This window comes from Mustela nivalis, assembly GCF_964662115.1.
Source record: "Mustela nivalis genome assembly, chromosome: 2".
Classification (NCBI taxonomy): Eukaryota; Metazoa; Chordata; class Mammalia; order Carnivora; family Mustelidae; genus Mustela; species Mustela nivalis.
The window spans coordinates 109,263,289-109,285,468 of NC_139021.1; the positions used below are offsets into that span (position 1 = coordinate 109,263,289).

General features: G+C 42.7%; 1 protein-coding gene across 1 annotated transcript in view; it reads left to right on the forward strand.

Moving 5' to 3' along the window:
- The window catches only part of LOC309859336 (contactin-associated protein-like 3), a gene marked incomplete at its 5' end in the record, with an annotated part of 227,730 nt that extends 206,974 nt beyond the window's left edge, over positions 1 to 20,756 (forward strand). Inside the window, 7 exons of the mRNA XM_082719986.1 lie at positions 309 to 548; positions 1,092 to 1,322; positions 2,536 to 2,669; positions 3,473 to 3,560; positions 15,063 to 15,293; positions 15,520 to 15,591; positions 20,074 to 20,756. Of these exons, the coding sequence (XP_082576112.1) occupies positions 309 to 548; positions 1,092 to 1,322; positions 2,536 to 2,669; positions 3,473 to 3,560; positions 15,063 to 15,293; positions 15,520 to 15,591; positions 20,074 to 20,267 (1,190 nt within the window). The 3' untranslated portion in view covers positions 20,268 to 20,756. The remainder of the gene's footprint in view (positions 1 to 308; positions 549 to 1,091; positions 1,323 to 2,535; positions 2,670 to 3,472; positions 3,561 to 15,062; positions 15,294 to 15,519; positions 15,592 to 20,073) is intronic.
- Between the last annotated feature and the right edge of the window lie 1,424 nt (positions 20,757 to 22,180).

Sequence of the window (22,180 nt, forward strand, 5' to 3'; positions counted from 1 at the left end):
CTTTTTTTATTTTTTAATGAAGGAAGCAACTTTAAACTGTAAAAATCTTTCTAAATAGAACTTGAAGAAGTACTTTTTAGAATAAATATTTACCAAGTTCAATTTTAAAAATATTTCCATCCGTGGTTTATTCGATACCATTTGATGATTCTTAGTATTAAATCACAGCCTAGGTTTTCAAAATCGCATGTGTTTGTAAAGCTTCGGGTGGGTCGCCTTTCTGAAGGGATCGGTCCAGCCACAGTTGGATGTCAGTTGGAAATGCCACCGAGACCCCCAGGGCACGGCTGTAATTGTTTCCCTTGTAGGCGGGACAGCCACCAGACAGAGAGGCTTCCTGGGGTGCATTCGGTCACTGCGGTTGAATGGGCTGGCCCTGGACCTGGAAGAAAGGGCCACGATGACGCCAGGAGTGGACCCAGGCTGCCTGGGACACTGCAGCAGCTATGGACACCTGTGTCGCAATGGAGGGAGATGTAGGGAGAGACCCAGGGGCATTGCCTGTGACTGTGCCTTCTCTGCTTATGACGGGCCATTCTGCGAGAGCGGTGAGTGTGCCCTGGGCAGAATGGGGAGAGGGAGCAACCTTATGTAGGTCTTTGCCTCCTGTTTCTGGCATTTGACCCTTTCTCTACAAAAGGATAAGGCAGTTCTCTCTGATTGGCTAAAGGAGAGTTGTTTCTCTCCCAAATTTGTCCATTTATGATTCTGTTCTTGAGAAGCTCATGATGACTTCTGTTGGATTCTGCATCATTCACGTGACACTGAGATGGACAATAACTCTAAGTATATGTTCACACTTGGTGTTTAATGCTGTGTAACTCTGAGATGAAGCATTTTGTGGGCCATAATAAAATATTGTTACTCAGTTCAACATCATGCGAATATACATGGGGATAAGTTATCTTTTTATCCATACTTGATTACCTTTTTAATCAGAAATATTTCTAAATTTAAAAAAAAACAGCAAAGTGTGACATTCTTGTTTTCTGTCTTGAGAGACTAAGGGTTAGAGATAGTGTGTAAATACACATAGAGAAGAGCCTTGCCTTGACTTCGTGCTAACATAACAAAAATGAGTGTCATTCCAGAGATTTCTGCGTATTTTGGAATTGGCTCGTCTGTTATCTACGACTTTCAGGAACATTCTAACTACACCACCAGCAAGAATTCGAGCTCCTTTGCAACTTTACTTCATGAGGGTTTGACGCTGGCTGGAGAAATGGCCACACTGAGCTTCCGGACCACAGGGACACCCAGCTTACTCCTCTATGTGAGCTCCTTCTACGAGGAGTACCTGTCTGTGATCCTCACCCCCAATGGTGAGTGTCGAGATCATAAGAATGAGGAGGCTGAATTAGAAAATAAGGACCACAATGAGGGGGACCCTTTAGGTGTTTAACTACGAAAAGGAAACACAATTGCATGGCTTGCCATGCTTGTAACACTAGTTCATGATAACCCTCAAGTGTTTATTACTAAAGTTCACATTTCCATGATTATATTTAAGATACATTCCCTCCATGGAAGTTTGATCATTTTAGGTATTTGATGTGCTGCAAGGCTTCTTGCTATTCTGGGAAGACTTTCCATCTGTATGTGAATAAATTAGTTCTGCAATTCACTCTGAAACAAGATAGCTCACTTTGTACATGGAAAATATTTCCTCCTCCTTCTTAACAAAGTAAAGAAGTATATTAAGCTATCTAAAACCCACGATTCCTATGCATCACATGAATAGCATTGTTCTTTACTCTTCAGTGGCTGAGAAGCCATTCATGGCAATATCTACATACGAAGAAAAGTGGGATGAGAGGTACCCAACTCATGGCCACAAGTCTTTCCAAGACGTTGCAGATGAAGCATTAGCTCAAGCTGTAACCTTGCTTCACAGGGCAGAAGGGCAGGGACCTACTTTCTGGAAGATCTTCTCCAGGCAGTACAGGGTTATGGGGCAGTGGGCATCCCTGTGAAGGACATCAGGAGATTTAGATGTTGTAGCAAATCACTGGTCTTTCTTCTGTTTCTTGATTATGGCAGAAACATAAGGGAAAAAATTCTAGTTGTGCAAAAAGATTCTTTATGCAAATGTCAGCAATACATTAAAATGCATTAAAATAAGTCATATTAAAAGAAGTGATGCTTATAGAAACTGAATGTTAATGCAATATTGCTTGAGGTTTTGCCATTTAATACTATGAATACCGCATGAATAATTAACTTCAAGCCTAGCTCCGAGTTCTCATATGCCTAACTTAGAATTTTTTCCTTTTGTTAAGGAAAATGGAAGAACTTGGGGAAAGACCATTTGGTCTTGACTTTTAAAATAGTGTAATTGGATTCTGAATTCAGCCCTGGAATAGCACATAAACGATCACTCTTCCAGGAATAAAGACTCTCAGTGTCCTTAAGCAAATGCTCAATAAATTCAAATTATAGGAAATAAATAAAAATAAAATGTGCTTTAGAACCTGCATTGATGGTTTTTATAAAATTCCACTTTAGTTAAAAATGTCATTTTTTGGTCTTCTTTAGGAAGTTTGCAGATCAGGTATAAGCTGGACAGGCACCAAGAACCTGATGTTTTTAACTTTGGTTTTAAAAACTTTGCTGATGGGCAGCTTCACCAGGTGATGATTCACAGAGAAGCAGCGGTGGTCTCTGTAGAGGTAAGAGATAGATTCACAGCAGCCACAGTAACCAAACCTGTGGCATTCAGTGTATGACCTCCAGCAAGGCTTTGAGAATAAATCCTAGTAACAGAGATACACATTCATCAGTCTTCCCAGAAAGTCTTGAGGACAGAAAACGTAGTCAAAGTGTTTTCTTTAGCAGTGTCATTAGTTTGTTTAGCAAGAGGCTGACAGGGTTTTTGTTAATATCTGACCGCTGAAAATGCCAAGCTGTCCTCGTCGGTCGGGGAATATTGCCAGTTTCTCCCAGCGATTACTGGAGATGTTCCGACGAGAATGAGAGCCTATTTTCATCTGAGTACAAAAGAGCAAAGGTGGCAGAAATGTAAACACAAGGGGAAAAGCAAGATTTTGCTGAAAGTGGGAATACATTTTTTAAAAGCCTCCATGTTTCAATTATTCATTGTCACTGGGTTTTGAAGAATTACCTTTATATATTGAATCTGTGCCAGTAATACTTGTTGTGGCTTGTGTTACTAATTTCTGTTTGAAGTAAGTAAAAGCTTTAAGGTTTGAAATAGCTTATTGCATTTCTTTGTGAATCGTACCAATTACGGATCCCTAAACCATGAAGACAAATAAAGGGGAAAGAATAGGCAATGGGGTGGTGTGAAATCCGAGGTATTAAAACAATTGCTATGAAACCATTTAACCTTTGTAACAGCACGAATGTATGGCTTGTTTTTACCATTTTCCTTGGTCTCCCTCAGACTCCCATTCTCCTATCCACCAAAATTACTTGCCATTTTGATGTTTGCTTCTCATGGAATATTTAATAGGTTAACCAGAATGCAAGGAGACAAGTTGTCCTGTCGTCAGGGACAGAATTCAATGCTGTCAAATCCCTTATGTTGGGGACAATTTTAGGTAAGTGTCAGAAAGAGCACACCCCCCACACCCAGCCCCCTGACATGGATCAGAAGTGTCAGGTTGCAAACAGGGGAAGGGTTCATAAGGCTGAAAGAAGCTCCTTGTCGTATTCATGGTTACCCAGCAAGTGACAATCAAGGTAGAAGCAGCCCTTTTGTCCAAGTGTGCCTGTAATCACCAGGGAGGGCTGTCTGCTAGGTGAGCCACAGTGACCCCTGAGAAGTGTCTCCACATGTGCCCTCTCACTTGGTAATCAAGCAGAATGAAACTTGGTATTTTTCTAACAATTGGGGAAAGGCAAAATCAAAGCAGATGTCACGTTTACAATTGTATATTAATCAGGGGTCAAATGCAGAAATCACCCAACAGAAATCACCCACGTTTACAATTTTATATTAATCAGGGGTCAAATGCAGAAATCTTTATATTAAGAAGAAAGGACTTACATTTTCTTTGGGCAAGTGAGTATGTGTTGGTGGTAGGCTGGGCTCTGCTCTGAGATGTGTTCAGTGCTCCCAGCTACCCCTGGAAGGTCAGGATCTGAAGATTCCCCACACCCACTTTAGGGCTGGTAAAAGAATACCAGACTACTTAAGCATCAAATTATTTATGCCTTTGTTTTCCCCCTTGTCACCAAGAATTAGATTGAAATAAAAATAAAATTTGAAAGGTATTTTTTTCCTTTTAATTGTTTATATTGTAAACTGTACGTGCTATCAATATCTAAAGTTATTTGGGAGAAATCTTCTTGTAGTCTTGGGTAGAATTTCTGCTCTGGTACATGACACTCATCTGGCTGTGTTGTCCAAGATAATTCATGGACTTTTTACTACCTTTTCAGCCATTTGTACCTTGATTCTTTGATCATTTCTTCCATCCCTGGCACATAAAACATCCTATAGATGCTGGAATCTACAGACAGCCCATGAGCCCATGTTCAAAATAGGGTGAAAAGCACAGATACTGTTAAAATGGTGACATTTTTCTAAAAGATGATGAGCAATAAAATTATAAGTTCTTATTTTTCAGAGGAAATGAGGCAGATCGCAGTGTGTCCTTGTAAATGGTAAATGCAGATGCACATCATTTAGATGGTAGAGGGGATGGGAAGCTCTGTGTTGGTCCTGGGAGTTACAGTTGCAGGTTAAGCCAGTGAAGCAGGGTCCCAGGGTTCTTTGCTGTGAAAACAGTCTTGGCATCATGTAATGGATACCAACTTTGGGCCAAAGTGGTGCTCCTGCTTTCTAACTGTGCCTTAGTGTGGATAAAGAGTCAGGCCCCATGATGTGTTGGCAGAAAGGCTTTGCTGTGGCTTGCCGTTCCTGCCCCCTCTGCACATGCAGAGTGGGCCTCCAGCAGCTGGCACAGAAATGCAGATGAGCACAGTTGTTCCCCTCAAGTGCTGGGAGAAGTCTGTAGCTCAAACAGCCCATGGGAAAGAGAGGGGAATAGCTTAGTCTCTAATGGCGTGAATTCAGGTGTGTTTTCTAGGTGTTTCTGGACATCCATGTTTTGTGATATTAGTAGATTTTTTATTTTATTTTTTAAAGTTTTTATTTAAATTTTAGATGGCTGACATATAGTGTAATATTAATTTCAGGTGTAGAATTTAGAGATTCATCATCTAGATACAACACCCAGTAAGGTGTTTTTTTTTTTTTTTTCATTCTATTTAGAACAGTGGCATAAAAAAGGGGGGAGGGAGGGTGTTTGCCTGAGTGGCTCAGTCGTTAAGCATCTGCCTTCGGCTCAGGTCGTGATCCCAGGGTCTTGGGTCAAGCCCCACATCAGGCTCCCTGCTCAGTGGGAAGCCTGTTTCTCCTTCTCCTACTCCTCCTGCTTGTGTTCTGTCTCCCACTATCTCTCTCTCTGTCAAATAAATTTAAAAACCAAAACCAAACAAAACAAAACAAAAACAGTGACATAGTATAGAAAAAGCACAAGAACTTGGAAAACAATAGAAAGAGATAAGGTTCTCCTCTGGCTTTGACCCATGAGAATAACAGTATACAATTAGTGGGAAGAGGTTATGAAGTTCATAAAAAGTCAGAGCCTAGTTGAATTTCACAGAACAGTGGGATGGAACCCCAGCCTCGGCTGTCAGCTGAATAGTATAATTTTTTATACAATCCAAGTGGAAAGGAATTTTTAATATCCAAGTGGAAAAGAATTTGCTCACTTTTTACGTGCTACTGAGCTCCACTCTCTGGCCTGACAGTTACCATTCATGGCTTGAACAGAGTGAGGAGTAGATCATCTTAGGGGTGTGCAAGCCTCAGAGCTCAGCTTACTTACGTGCAGGTGAGGTCTGTGAGTGCAGGGATGGCCCCATCTGCCCCCAGTAGAGTCATCCCTCCTTTGTTGCTGGAGCAGGTTTCTGTGGGCACTCTTCCCAGCTAGGAGGACAGATAGGGTCAAGGAACAAAAGGAACATAACACACACAACTAACTGCCTGCCCTCAGTGACTCTGGCTCTGAGAGGAGAGATGAGGCAGTTTCAGAAGTGACTGTGGCATAAGGTAGGAAGTTGCCAGCAGGAAGTGTGAAATTGACAAACATTTTAAAGACAATTTAGCTTTGAATGTATTAACTGTAAAAAGATACATCATGGGTTATGGAAACTGATTTAATAACTAAACTACCTTTATATAAAGGGAGTCATTTAATAAAAAAGGAGAATAATACATTTTATCATATACATTTTTATTTTTCTGCAAGTTCATCTGAGGAGAGCAGTAGCATGGAATCAAAGATGTTAATGTTTCTATTCAAGAATGGTCTAGTCAAAAAGCATCTCTCTCAGGCTGTAGAAATTGAAGTTGAAATTCATCAATAAAGTTTATTGCCTGAAGCAACTGAGTCTAATAAAATTATAAATATTCATTTCATCTGTACCTAGAGGTACACATCTTGATCAAAGGCTAATAACACTTATCGTGTTTTGGGTAACTTTATTTAGGATAGCTTCTCCTTAGCAGTAACTACGAGAAGATGACTATTTCATGTTCAGATTTGGGAAATAGAAGCTGAGCTTCTTTTCATAAAGTTGCATAAAATAGACCAAGAGACTGGCTAATGAAGAGCCATTCATTTTCCAAAGACAGTTGTCCCAAGCTATGGCAAGCTGTCCTCCACTTATTTTGGTGAGCTCCCATTCTTCAGTGGTCTTATTAACAATGACACTCAGGTCAAGTGCTCCCGGTTACTATAAAATAATTTCAGTAAAATCCGAGTTTAAGTGCAGGTTTCTAATTTTCTGTCCAGTCTTGACTTGGATGTGACCTGTAACCCTGAAGTATGAGAGCTTTAAAATACAACAACCCAGTAAGATGTCCTGGCATTTTCATTAGGTTTTATCTCTCTAAAGGCTTTTGTGTAAATGGTATTCTGTGGATTTTGTCTTTTGTGCATTAAAGAACAACAATAGCAAATATCCCCAAAATACCAAAACAAAAATCTGTTTTGAAGGGTGCAGAGTAAAGATGTGCCTTTCTCTTCCCTCCTGGGAAAGAGTGCAATACGTTGAATGTAGTTCAAGTCAGTACAGTCATGCAGTTAAACCTTAGTGGGGAAAAGAAACCCACTGAAGGATCTTGTGTTGAAATGGAACTCCATATATTAGAATTGGGTTATAAATAATATGTGGGGGTTACTGATGCCCTCATGGACAGACTACAGTTTGGATACTAAAAGCTCCATTGACTTCTGTGACGTATGTTTTGTCTTTGCTGTGCTCTGCCTAAGAATTTATCTCATTTGGGAGGAAAGTCATAGGGTGGAAGACACAAAAGTTTATATAATTTCAGAATATGAATACAAATGAAAAGTTCCTCAACAAAATATTAGCAAATCTAATCCAGTAAAATCTAATCCAGTAACACAAACAAATTGTCATATGCGACCAGATAAGATTTATCCTAGGAATTTAAGGTTGGGTCAGCAGATAAAAACAATCAATGTAATACAGCATATTAATAGAATAAAGGACAAAAACCACATGGTTGTCTGAATAGGCACATAAAAAGCATTTGAAAAAAATCCACTGTGCTTTCATTAAAAAAATAAAATAAAACAAAAAAACAAAGTAGGAATAGAAAGAAACCTCCTCGCATGTAAAAAGACAGCTACAAAAACCCCATGCCTGGCATCACACTTAATGGAAAATAATGGAAATCTTTCCCTAAGATCAGGAATAAGATAAGGATGTCTACTCTCACCACCTTCCTTCAGGACTGTAGTACAGGTTTGAGTGAGGGCTACAAGGCAAGAAACAAAGAGTAAAAAGTATCCAGAATGAAAAGGAAGAAGTAAAACTATGTCTATTTGTACAGAACGGGATCTTATAAGGAATCCATGAAAAAAGCTAATGGAGATAGTTCACAGTAGGAGCAAGGATATAAGATCAACATACAGAAATCTATTGTATTTATATACTAGCAATGAATAATATGAAAACAAAATGAAGACCAAAATGTAAATTCCACTTAAAGTAGCATCAGATAGAATAAAATACCTTGGAATAACTTGAACAGAAGAGGTGTGAGACACATACGCTGGAAACTATGAAGCACTGCTAGAAAGAATTAAGGAAGATTCACACAAATGGAAAGACATCCATGTCCGTAGACTGGAAGTGTTAACATTGCTAAGGTGGTGGTGCTCTCCAAATTGATCTACAGGTTCAATACAATTCCAATCCAAGTCCAAGTGACAATCGATCCTAAATGCATATGGAAATGCAAGGGACTCCAATTAACCAAAACCATCTTGAAAAGAAGAGTGAAGCTGGAGTTTTTGCCCTGGATTCTTTTTTAATTTATTTTTTATTTTCAGTATAACAGTATTCATTACTTTTGCACCACACCTAGTGCTCCATGCAATCCATGCCCTCTATAATACCCACCACCTGGTAGCCTGACCTCCCAACCCCCGCCTCTTCAAATCCCTCAGATTGTTTTTCAGAGTCCATAGTCTCTCATGGTTCACCTCCCCTTCCAATTTCCCCCAACTCCCTTCTCCTCTCTAACTCCCCATGTCCTCCATGCTATTTGTTATACCCCACAAATAAGTGAAAACGTATGATAATTGACTCTCTCTGCTTGACTAATTTCACTCAACATAATCTCTTCCAGTCCCATCCATGTTGCTCAAAAGTTGGGTATTCATCCTTTCTGATTGAAGCATAATACTCCACAGTATATATGGACCACATCCTCCTTATCCATTTGTCCGTTGAAGTGCATCTTGGTTCTTTCCACAGTTTGGCAACCTTGGTCATTATTGCTATGAACATTGGGGCACCGATGACCCTTCTTTTTACTATGTCTGTATCTTTGGGGTAAATACCCAGTAGTGCGATTGCAGGGTCATAGGGTAGCTCTATTTTTAATTTCTTAAGAAATCCCCAGACTGTTTTCCAAAGTGGCTGCACCAACTTGCTTTCCCACCAACAGTGTAAGAGGGTTCTCCTTTCTCCACATCCTCTCCAACACACATTATTTATGGTTTTGTTAATTTGGGCCATTCTAACTGGCATAAGGTGGTATCTCAATGTTGTTTTGATTTTGATCTCCCTGATAGCTAGTGATGATGAACATTATTTCTTGTGTCTGTTAGCCATTTGTATGTCTTCATTGGAGAAGTGTCTGTTCATGTCTTCTGCCCATTTTTTGGCATGAATATCTGTTTTGTGTGTGTTGAGTTTGTGGAGTTCTTTATAGATCTTGGATATCAGCCTTTTGTCTGTACTGTCATTTATGAATATCTTCTCCCATTCCATGGGTTGCCTCTTTGTTTTGTTGATGGCTTCCTTTGCTGTGCAGAAGCTTTTGATCTTGATAAGTCACAAAAGTTCATTTTCACTTTTGTTTCCTTTGCCTTTGGAGACATATCTTAAAAGAAGTTGCTGTGGCTGATATCGAAGAGGTTACTGCTGATGTTCTCTTCTAGGACTTTGATAGATTCCTGCCTCATGTTGAGGTCTTTTATCCATTTAGAGTTTGTATTTGCATATGACATAAGAGAATGGTTGAGTTTCATTCTTCCACACATAGCTGTCCAATTTTCCCAGCACCATCTATTGAAGAGACTGTCTTTTTTTCCATTGTATATTTTTTCCTGCTTTGTCGAAAACTATTTGACCATAGAGTTAAGGGTCCATATCTGGGCTCTCTCCTCTGTTCCACTGGTCTATGTGTCTGTTTTTGTGCCAGTACCATGCTGACCTGGGGATCACAGCTTTGTAGAACAGCTTGAAATCAGGCAACATGATGCCCCCAGTTGTTTTTCTTTTTCACCATTTCCTTAGCAATTCAGAGTCTCTTCTGATTCCATACAAATTTTAGGATTGTTTGCTCCAACTTTATAAGAAATTTTTTACAGAGTATATACAGAGCTCTCACAACCAAACAAAATGACAAATGACCCAATTTAAAAATGGTCAAAAGATCTGGTCAAAGGCTGAAATCAAAGACATTTCTTTGAAGATTTACCAAAAACTGATATGAAATGATGCTCAAGATCATTAGCCAGCAAAGGAATGCAAATCTAAACCACAAGATATCACTAAAAAACCATAACAAGTGGAGGAGGTGGAGAAATATGAGTGTTTGTGCATTGGTGATGGGAATGTAAAATGTGTAGCCACTGTGGAAAAACAGTTTGGCAGTTTATCTGGGAGTTAAACACAGAGTTACCATATGACCTCTCCTAGGTATATACCCAAGAGAATTGAAAACGTATGTCCAGACACAAAAGGTGTACGTAAATCCCTGTAGCTGTGTTCTCCACTAATAACCCAGCATGGGAATAGCCCCAGCCACTGACCACTAAGTGATACAGTGTTATGTTTCATGCCAGTGTTTCACTGTGTGCCACAAACAAAAGTGAAATGTTAGCCATAAAATGTAATGAAGTAGCAACACAGGCTACAAATGGGTGAAAACATGATGTTAAATAAATGAGGAGAAATACCAAAAGTGACTTACTGTGTGATTTATTTTGGATGAAATGTCCAGAATAGGTAAATTATAGAAACAGGAAGTTTATGTTTTCCCAGGGATGGAGAGGGGTAGGAATGGGATGTGGAGTCTAATGTGCACTAGGTTTCTTTAGGAGAGATAGAAAGATTCTGCGAGTGAATACTGGTAACGGTTTTACAACTGTGTAAATATACAAAATCCCCTTGAATTGTATACTTTAAAAAGATCAGTCTTATGGTATGTGAATTGTATCTCAATATAAAAAAAAAAGTATTACATATTCATTTCTTTTGCCAATGCCTCTTCTGCACACACAGCTGGGAGAAGTGATGGTGAGTGATGGTGAGTGATGAGTTGTAACCGGGTGTCTATTCTGAAGTGTGAATGAGTGTGTTCCAGGACAGGGTGTGATGGGAGGTGGGGGGAGAGAAGTGGAAGGGCTCAGGGTTCAGGACTGCTGAAACAGGCAGAGGCACATCAGGTGGGGCTGCACAACTGTGAAGATGACTAAGGAACTAAGAGCAGCAATTGTGTAGAGTTCTGATGTAATCATCTTGTTGGGTGAAAGAGTGGTGGGGATTGCCTACGTGTCATGACACAAAGAGTCTGTATTATATACTAAGGACTAGTGCTCCAGGAAGCGCCTACTAGCATTGTTCAATCTGAGCGCATAGGGCACCAGATTACCCCCTGATTTTTTCTCTGGTATTAGCTGCAAGCACTGGGAGAGCCTGGTGCTCCGTGGGCCTGTGTTTCGGGGAGGAAGGTATAATTCACTCACTTCTTTCTCACTCTGAAAATCAGGGCCTCCTGTCTCTGAATTGTTGGAAAGATGGACTGGAAAAGTCTGTCTTCTACTCGTTTTCTAATTATGTCATTTATCTTGAATTTTAAAAAAAAAAAAAAAAGGTTTGACTTCCAGAGGGAAGGTCAGCATTGCTTAGCATGGTTATACCTATCCTCAGTGCCCCTCGTGGAGCAGGAGATGGGCTGAATGGTTGGGCCATATTCCTTCTGCCATGGTAAGAGAGAGAGAGACTTCTTCCTACATTCTGTTTAGGACCAGATCATGAACCTGCAGGTACGCTGCTGGGTATGGGACAGAAAGATGCAGCCTCTAGCTTGCCAGGACCCCCATACCGTCTAAGATCCTCATCCACGGAGTTCTCATTAGCAGAACAATAAATCAATGGCTAAAAAGATGATGTTGCCCCTAAGAAGACAGGGAGGAGGACTGAAGACAACAACTACAATTCCCAGATCAAAATAGAGCCATTAAAGAAGACAGAACAGGGCTCCTGGCTCAGTGGGTTAAGCCACTGCCTTCGGCTCAGGTCATGATCTCAGGGTCCTGGGATCGAGTCCCGCATCGGGCTCTCTGCTCAGCGGGGAGCCTGCTTCCATCTCTCTCTCTCTCTCTCTCTCTGCCTGCCTCTCTGCCTACTTGTGGTCTCTGTCAGTCAAATAAACAAATAAAATCTTTAAAAAAAAAAGACAGAACACAACTGCGATGAGACTTGGCACTCAAAGACACTTGAAAAACTCACACACCAACTCTGGGGGTTAAAGTTAATATGGGTTTTCACAATTTCACAGGGTTATCTGAAGGAGAGAATCATCACTGGTTATCATTAGACAGTGGTCTGGAATATTACAGAGATGGGCTATCTCAAACCGCAAAGAAAAAAAGATTAAGAGAGAGAAATTAGAAGGGAAAATAAGAGAAAACCTAATGGGGATAATTAGAGATCCAGAAACAGAACTGGAAGCAAAGACAGTAATTATGCATGAAAAAAAATTCTGTGAGCTAAAGGAAAACTTGAGCTGCAGATTGAAAGTACGCATCAATTCTGACGAGAAAAGGCATACAATTGGGAAAATTTCCAAATTGCAAAACCCACAGAGAAAAGTCCTCCAAACTTTCCAGGCAGAAGTTACTACAATGAAAAAATAATGATTGTGGCATCAGCATCTAACTTCTCATTTGTTACAGCGGGATAAAAAAATGATGTGGATCATTGTTAGTAAGGCTGAGGAATAAGCCACAATGCAAGCATCTAACATATAATGTATTTGACAAGGTTAAAAAAAGATATTTTGGATAACAAGGAAGGGTGGAGATTAAATATGAACCGTGCCTCCCATCTAAGGAAAATACTAGAGAATTATTCCAGTCAAAAAACGAATCACAAGCATGACTTTAGGATGGAAAATACGAAGGCAGCAGTGAGCAGTAAACTTGCATGCATCTTGGTACTCCATACGCATACAAAGTCATGGCTACAGCTATGGGGTTAATAACAGGATATGGGCGCACATGAGCCCACCCACACATGCCCATACTCACAATCCACAAGTACGTATAAATGTCAAGTACAAGTTCTTGACTGCAATACTGTGTTCTACTGGCACTCCTTTCTTGAATAATAGCACTGCCTATAGACATTTTTAAATTTACCTTTAAAATGAATTTCACAAAGTTAGTCCAATTAGTTAGTAAGATACATGTCTGCCCAGGATTGATTCTGTGACCCTAGCCTGGTAGCGCTCGTGTCAGACTTTGACCAGGAAAGCGAGTGTTGTCCGGTTCCTCTTTTGGCTCAGTGGCTGGGACTTTTAATTGGCCTGTGGTGTTCTGTTTTTGTTTTTAGTATTTTAGCATTGTGATAGTCCTATGTTACTATCATAGCATTTTCCTGTTTTAGTTCTTCTTGATATTCTTTTAAGTATATTCAAGCAAGGATGCCTTTCTTTATGGAATGAATATATATTGTCTGAATGCAAAAAAAAAAAAGTGACCTGTAAAGAACTCTATTTTTTATTTATTTTTATTTATTTTTTATTTGAGGGAGAGAGTGTGTGCATAAGGGCTAGAGGTGGCCGTAGGTCAGTTGGAGAGGGAAGGGCAGACTCCCCGCAGAGCAGGGAGCACGAAGGGGCTCAATCCCAGGACCCCTAGGTCATGACCTGAGCCAAAGGCCAACCCTTAACCAGTAGAGCCACCCGGTGCCCCAGAAGAGCTCTTTAACCTAAAATGATCCTTCAAGTGAGTTGTCTCCAGCTCGCTTACTTCACTGTTAGAATCTACCTGGAATTCATCATACAGAAGCCTCCTTGATGCCTCATATAATCAGCCTGGCCAAGAAAGCTGTGTGTTTCAGAGAGTTGTTTATTAGGATTGTAACAATGTAAACATGCCCCTCATTTTAGTTGCTTTTAGAGGTCTTTTACATAGCACTTAGAGCACCCTTCAAAAACTCAAAGGAAGTAAACATTACCCCCTAAGAGTTTATCCACAACATCAAGAGGGAGGGATCACAGCTGAGATTCTCAGGGTGAACTTAAAGACCTGCTATCGTACTAACCAAAAAGACTTGTAGAGTCACGCATCTATTCTATGGAAGGTATAGCATTCATTCTAAAAATAGTGTAACGATCCCCATTTACCCCTCTCTTTATGCCAGCAATTACGAACATGTCCAAAAGCTACTGGCAGGATAGAGAGAATGTCCTGTTGAAAAGGGGGCTCCTGTGACCAGCCTGGATCCAGGCCGCCCCACGTGAGAGACATTCAGATATTTCTGAAATCTAATGTGAACTGGCTTCCAGCAGGAATAAATACACTGGCGGTATTACATTGCGAGCATTAAATTCTCAGTTCTGTGGAAGGCACCGGGTGAATTCTTGGTTGCTGTGTATGGTTGGTTGGAGAAGATGGACACACTGGTGTACTAGTGGACACACTGAAGAAGGGAGGGAATCAATGCAGATGCCGCGGGTCCCCACACTGAGGCGGCTTCCCTGCGCATCCATGAAATGTCCGAAGCCTGCACGTAACTGGGCCGGGTCAGATTTGGGGCTCACTGAGCAAGTGCAGTGTAGGGGCTAATCCTCCTCGAGGTGAAGGGATTGGTGCTCTGCTTTCATGGGTGCGTTGCGGCCCTTCTCCCGCTAACTTACCTCGGTCAGATCCGAGCCAGGTCAGGGACTAGGACAGGGAGCCAGCCCAGACTTGGGGGAAGGGGGCAGAGCCCACCGCTGTGACTGGGGAAAGGCAGCGGGAGGTGGGGCTCCCCGGTGGCAGCTGCAGCTGGGGTGGGGACTCTGTGGGACTGAGAACAGGGGCCAGAGTCAAGTGTAAATGGGGAGGTTAGAGCCGCCCTAGGGATTATTCCCAGAGCACTGTTGTCCCCACGCGGGTGACATTTCACTGCGACCGCCTGGATAACCGGCCACAGATTCTGTTACAAAATACTGCCGTGATCTTTGAAATGGGCAACAGCAGAGGGAGGAATCCTTTGTTGGGCGGGACTGCACCCGGGGTCGCTACGGCCTGCCTGCGGGCAGAGCTGGCACCTGCCGGTCACTAACAGGGGCCGCAGGGACGGCCCTGCCTGTCATGCCCTACGGGAGGAAGGGCAGAGGATTGGAGGGCGGGTCGGTTGGTGGCGGCCCTGCAGACGCGGGCCAGGCCTGCGCCCCCCGCACCCTAAGGCGTGCCCCGCTTGTCTGCCCGCAGAGCCCCCCGGCGCGGACCCGGACATGCTGCGGGCCGGCGCGCGCGGCTTCACTGGCTGCCTGTCTGCCCTGCGCTTCGGCCCCGCCACTCCGCTCAAGGCTGTGCTGCGCCCCGGCGGCCCCGTCGCGGTCACCGTGCGCGGACACGTGGCCGCTGCCTCCCAGTGTGCAGAGTCCAAGGGGACCAGAGCCCCAGCGCGGGAGGCCAAACGCCCAATCGCAAGTGGCACAGGTGCGTGCCCCTCCGCCCGCAGTGGCGCTTGCTGCCCACGGTCTTCCACCCCGTCTGCATCCCGGGGCTGCCCAGGCCCTCGGTGGGGTCGCGCGGCCCTGCTCTGGTCTGGGTTTCTTGCTCCTTCCCGCCCGCGCAGCGCGCTCTGCTCTCCTGTCAGATGTTTGCGAATGTCACCAAAGTCCTCTTCCCTCTGCCTCTGTCATTCTCCCTTTCTCTGCTTTAGGTGGCTCTGGACCAACAGATGGGGGTGAGCCCTTAGTTAGCGCTGACAGAAGTGACCCTGCTGTCATTGGAGGTAACAGGGCTGTGAAGGACCTGGTCCTTGGCATTGCTGTCACCGCGGGCATAAACCCGTGTACAGGAGTCCGAGCTGAGGGGCGAGGTCAATGGCGGGACACCCCTTTGCAGGCATTCTTCAGGGCTTGCCCCGATGTCAGCCTCTGCCCGGGCTCAGGGGCGCTGAGTGGAGAGAACCCATGGTAGGACCGAGACACTCTTTAAAGGAAAGTTGCCGAACTACAGAGTAATAAGGTTTTTCATTTGAAAATACCCATTTATATCACTCAGGAGATCATGTACATATATGACATATTCACCTTTACTTCTTTGATCCAAAATAGCCAAGACCTCTCAGTCCATTCGCCCAAAACTTTTAAAAATAATATTAAAAGTAAAGCATTAGGTGAGTTTAGAACCACCTAAACTGTGCAAGTTGTCATTTTCATAAACATAAAGATAGAAAAGCCTAAAGATTTTTCTAAACATAAATATGCAGAACTGTTTTCTGGTGTCAATCTTATCTTAGATTTACATATATTTATTTGTATTTCTAAAGTAACTATTCACATATATTTGCATTATATATATACATTCAGTGTCACATGTATTCTATACTTGTGACAGTAAAACTGGATATAACACAGTTCTTTAAAGCAAAGTCCTATAGATAAACTATGTATGTATTTACATATATATTCACATATAATGTATATTAATATTTTCTATGTACTTACGTATATTTAAAGAGGTACAAGTAATTCCATCTTAAATATCTCCCTCTGTATTCTCTGAAACAGAATTTATTTAGGCCTGCTTTAAAAAATGAATATTCAAGTCTCCTCCTTATGATTCAGAGAATGCTTATATTTATTAGACTACAGGAATGTGTCATTTGTAAACTCTATGGGCTGAGAGGGAGTGAGCTGCTCTCCATTTCATGGCTATTCCAGATAAGGGAGGTCAGCCCCAAGCTGGCGGATGCAGGTGGGTGTCCACTTTTCAGGCAGACCAGACTGCATCTGCCCCTTGGTTTCTGTTCATCAAGATGTCAGTTTTCTCCAGACTATTAGGAAGGTACTCAGATATTTTTACGTGCTGACCAAATCTGTGTAAGAATGTGAACTTGCCCATTCCTATCGTAATCGCTTCTGTTTTTCTAATGAATGAGGTATATGATCTCCTGATTTCACAACTCCAGGAACAAAGAAACATATATGTTATTCATAATGTATACCTAAAAGGATTACTTTTGTGTTAAAATATAAATCAAGTCTTAATCCTGTTCTCATTTATTTTGAGTGAGAAGACTTCAGTATAAAGCAAAAAGCCGATTTAAAATAAATCAACTTAAATGTGATTCATGTTTTTGAAATAGGAATCAAAGTCTAAACATGCAAAATGTCATGGTTCGTGCCATGTTTAGAGAGAGCACCGATGATAGGTTGGTGCTAGAATAGAAGGTGTGGTCTCTGGAGCTGTATTGCCTTTGGTTAAATATCACTGGCAAGTTGTACAAAGTAAGTAAGTTGCACCAATATTTTTCCCCTTGAAAAATCCTGCTTGGCTCCTTGCCATTTCCAGTCCATGAACGGGAGGAGAATGAGGCACAAACAAGTCAGCTGCAAGAGAAAGGGAGCAGGGGACAACAGTCTTTTCTACTGTTGTCCCCAACAACTCCTCGATCCTGCTTTCATTAGATAGAAACAGTAACCAACAGAAGAGCCAAAGAAGGCCAAACATTAGTCATAGGCCTTGTAGATAACAAAGAAGGAAGGCAAAATATGTCTGGACAAGCAGTATATAGTTGAACAAGCACATTCAGAGGACTTATCTAAGTAGCCACAGGTGCTTTCTGGGGGAAAGGGGAGATAACGGAAAATGAAGCAGGCAGCGTTCCACCCTGAGCGGGCCGGGCATTCCCAGCTGCTCAGCTTCAATGCCGTATATCGTCCTCTACCCTACAGCCTGTTACCAGTATGTGTTTTTCTTAAGGCTATATCTAAATGTGCTTGGTAACTAGTAAAATTTCCCATGGGTTATATTTTAAGTAATACATTGTTTTAAGGTTCAGCTGAAGCTCCTGACAGACGGGAGGGAGAATCAGAGCACATGGGGTGTTAGGGAGGTAACAACTCAGGTTGCAGCTCCTGCAACTCACGTAGCTCTGCCTTTGATCTGTGTGGTGGCTGTGTGCTGCGTGGTTTGTCCACTGCTAAGTATACTGAGCTGCAGTGTAGAATCCTGGGTGGAATCCTCAGCCCTGTGTCCAAATGATCCCAGACCGCACCACATGTAAAGTACTTAGTCCGGTTAAAGAACCACCCCAGCACGTGGATTTCTTCACGTGCTGCGCTCCATCACCTCTCCTCATGCAAACAAAGGGAACAATATAGGAAGGGGAAGTAACCTAAATCATGTTCACACCTGGTACACTGGAGATCATGGAGTTTTTCTTGCCATGGGATCCATCATGTCAATGAACAGGCAGAGAAGGACACAGATGTGTAGATGGATGGAGAGACAGACAGACCTAAGTGATTGTCACAAACGCATTCACAGTTGGATTGCTGAAAGGAGGGTTATAGAAGGCATCAGATGCAGTAGTCACATCATCCCCATCTCTTCAGAGAGCAAATGAAGACAGAGGTTGCTCTAGAACCCTACCAAGTCTCAGAGATTGAGCAAGCTAGTACTCAGTTACATACACAATAACATCCTGGGTATTTGAGGATAACAGTGACAGTGATTGGATAACCAAGTGGCCTGGTCACTGTTATTGAGTTCCTGTCCCTGACACTAAAATTGGATACAATGTAGCTCTTCAAAGAGAAGTCCTGTAAAAAAATTTAAGAGTAATTAAAGTGACAAATCTTTGTTGTCAGGTGAGGTACAAGGTGTAGTGAACGTGTTGACTGTTGTACTTGTTAGTATTTAAGAGCCTTTCCAGAGGCTCTGAGCATCTGATCAGGAATCCCTGTGACCAGAGGTACCCACTGAGCTGCGAGTCTGTTGGGCTCCATTATGCTCTTTATCTCTGTCCCAGAGCATAGTGAAGAATCTTCATTTAACAACACGAATTTGGATTCAATTAACTAAACAGGAATGCATTTTCTAACATTTGCTAACTGCAATATCAATGCCTGTGTCAGCCATCTCAAAAGTGTTTGACTGATGGACGCTGTTTTGGTACCTCCCTGCTTCGGTATGGATTAACATTCATTCTTTAATGAATATGGCAGCTTGAGCAAACCCCTCTAGGCCTCATCTGACCGTCCCAACCCTGACAGCCCTTGAAAAAAATCAGATAAAATTTTAAAACAATACTGGTGCTCAAGCCTCCCACTGAAGATTCTGAGCTATCATCTGCTGTGCAGCCAAAGTTGAGATGCACTGACACAGCTAACACTTGAGTACTTAAAGCATTACCAGCAAAAGATGCCAAATAATCTACTTTCCCTGTTGAGGAACATTGTCTCTCTTTCTACAAATTTTTAATATAGTGGTATATCGGTTATCTACTGCTGCCTGACAGATCACCACCCACTTAGAGCTTAACCCAACTCCTTTTTAGTATGTCCCAGTTTCTGTGAGTCAGGAGTCTGGGCAGAGCTTAGCTGGGTCCGCTGCTCAGTGTTCACAGAAGCCCGCAGTGAAGGTTTCAGTCAGCATTGAGGTCTCATCTGGAGATTCCTCTGGGGAAGTATCCACTTCCTCCTCCTCATGGGTGTTGACGGCATCCAGAGTCTTGTAGCTGTAGGCCCGAGAGCGTCTCGATTTTCACTGGCTGCCCTTAGCACCTAGAGTTTACCTGTAGTTCCGTGCCATGTAGGGATTCCCATATGGACTCCCACCATGACTGCCTGCCCCCTTACCGCCAGCAGGAAGAGGGACGGTTCCATAAGACAGGTGCTACCATCTCACATACCATAATCACATAACCTAGGTACAGCGCATCACCTCTGTTGTTTTCATTGGTTAAAAACAAGCCACAGGCCCTACACACAGCAAAAGAAGGGGATCATGCTCAAGGCATGGCCCCCAGCAGCAGAGATCATGAAACATTTTTAGCCTCATAGAAGGAACTGGTGTACTCACCACAGAACTGTAAATCAGCAGAATATCAGCAGCAGATCTTTTTAATGTACTTGTACATAAGTACGTAATTACTCTATGACAAGTCTATACACTCCATCCTTTTAAAATAATGAAAACGTGCCCGCTTGTTAGCATGAAGTGAGGGCATGACCAAGAGGCTATGCTGTGGTTCTGAATTTTAACAGGTAGACACCAAGTGAAAGCTAGGCCAATAGATCTTTAACCTAAAGGCAAAAAACTGCTGTATCCAAAGGACGTGTGGACTTAGAACTCAGTGTTCCAGTAGGCCAGTGCCCACTTTCCTGATGATGCACATGTGATGTACGTGAGCTTGCTATCACCTACGTGAGTCCTGCACGTTACAAGTCTGTGTTCTGACTGTGCCTCCCCCTTCTCTCACCAGGTGTGATAGCGGTGGTGGTATTTGTCTTGCTCTGTCTCACCGCCGTGGCCACACGCATTTATCAGCAGAGATGGTTGTACCAAAAAAATGAGTCAACTGTTCCCCCGGCTGGAGACAGCGCTGAGACAGCTCTGAAGAGTGAGGTCAATGTGAAAAGCTCAGTCAGTGAGAGCCAGAGAGAGTACTTCTTCTGAAGGGCAGCTGCACCTCACTTCAGGCTCTGGTGACGGGACTTTCTCGCTAAGCGAGGGGACTCCCAGAAGATGAAGCCCCCCACGTCCCCATCCCCCGGACAGGTGGCCATCCTGCAGCACTGTCAGCTTGCTCAAATGCAGTCCTGGGAGACTCTGCTCTGTGATGCTTCATGACCTGTGTGTGTAGAAGGACTCAGCAGTGCCCATTAACCCCTGTGCGGTGGTGTCTGACTGTGTGGCCCGATTGTTGAAAATTCACACATGGTTTGCATAATGACTTTGCATTTGAAGTGAGAACAAGGATGTGAGCTGTGGTCCTACTCTCTTAAAAATGAGACCTGGAGGGGCCCCTGTGTGGCTCAGGGGGTTAAGCCTCTGCCTTTGGCTCAGGTCATGATCTCAGGGTCCTGGGATCGAGCCCCACATTGGGCTCTCTGCTCAGGGAGCCTGCTTCCCTCCCTCTCTGCCTGCCTCTCTGCCTACTTGTGATCTGTCAAATAAATAAATAAAATCTTTAAAAAAAAATGAGACCTAGAAGTTTATAAAAGTCAAAGTTGGACCCTAGTGTTGTGTGTTGCATGCAAATCTGTATTTTGCGTCCTCTATCGATCACCTGCAGATGCTTCTAAAGTCGGGAAGTGCTTCTCCAATGTTCTGGGAGTGCGTTTCTATCTCCATTTGAACCAAAGCCCACGGGCCAAAAATGCACTAATAACCTAGAAAAAAACATTTTTTTTTGGCTGATTGTTTTTATGATCTGTCTCTTTAAAGTCACTTTGCATACATTTTTAGTGATGAAATGAATATTGAATGCCAGCTATGAAATTGTAGTATTTTATTCATTTACGGAGCAGAAAAATTCATAGGTAGCAAAGCACGTAAAGCATCCTAGTCTGCGCTACTTTGCTTTTTTTCTTTGTAATTCATCATTTTAATCTTTGTAAATTATGATAAAGATCAGCTGATGATCTCCCCAACATGTATATTTTCTAACTGAAATAGTGCCCAAGTATAAACTGGCCTGAACACTGCAAATGTATCCTTCCTCCCTTTCATCAGAATGAACTTAATCCTTTTTTTAAAAGATTTTATTTATTTATTTTACAGAGAGAGAGAGAGAGATCACAAGTAGGCAGAGAGGCAGGCAGAGAGAGAGGGGGAAGCAGGCTTCTCGCTGAGCAAAGAGCCCAATACGGGGCTCGATCCCAGGATCCTGAGATCATGACCTGAGCTGAAGGCAGAGGCTTAACCCACTGAGCCACGCAGGCACCCTTGAACTTAATCCTAAATTTGTTTCTTTCAAATGTGGGGTGCTATGGTCACAATTCTTTGCAGTCTTGTGGTTCTCTTGTTCTGAAGGTAGTCACAACTGGATGTCTTGCAACTGTCTTTTCATTTACTTGGGAAAAGTCCCGTTTTGAACAAAAGCTCTCCATTTCTTTTTTCTAAATTCCGAGTGATCTAGGCCAACCATTCTCTGAAATACCATCTCAGTCTAGTCACTGTTTGGAATGTCAGGGGAAGGGTGCTGATGCCAGGGAAAATGCAGGTTGTAGGATATGGACCCAATCTGTCATGCTGGTCACGAATCTAGGATCTCGGAGTCAGAGTCATCCACCAGAGTGCCCAGAATCAACCAGTTCATTTCATATTCAAGGATATTTGCATACTCGGGCGTAAAGAATTTGTATTAACCACAGGAATTTTTCCAGTAACGACTTTTGTGGTAGCGGTCAGAGGATAATTGTATGGAACTGACCATTTGCACTCACTAGCCATTTCTAAGTGAAATGTCTTGATAAGCCACTTGCCACATGCCTGCCAGGAATCATGTTGCTTCCTTTGACCACAGCAGGACCACCCAGAACTCCATACACTGAGCCTTGCAATGACCTTTGAGTGTATGCCTATTT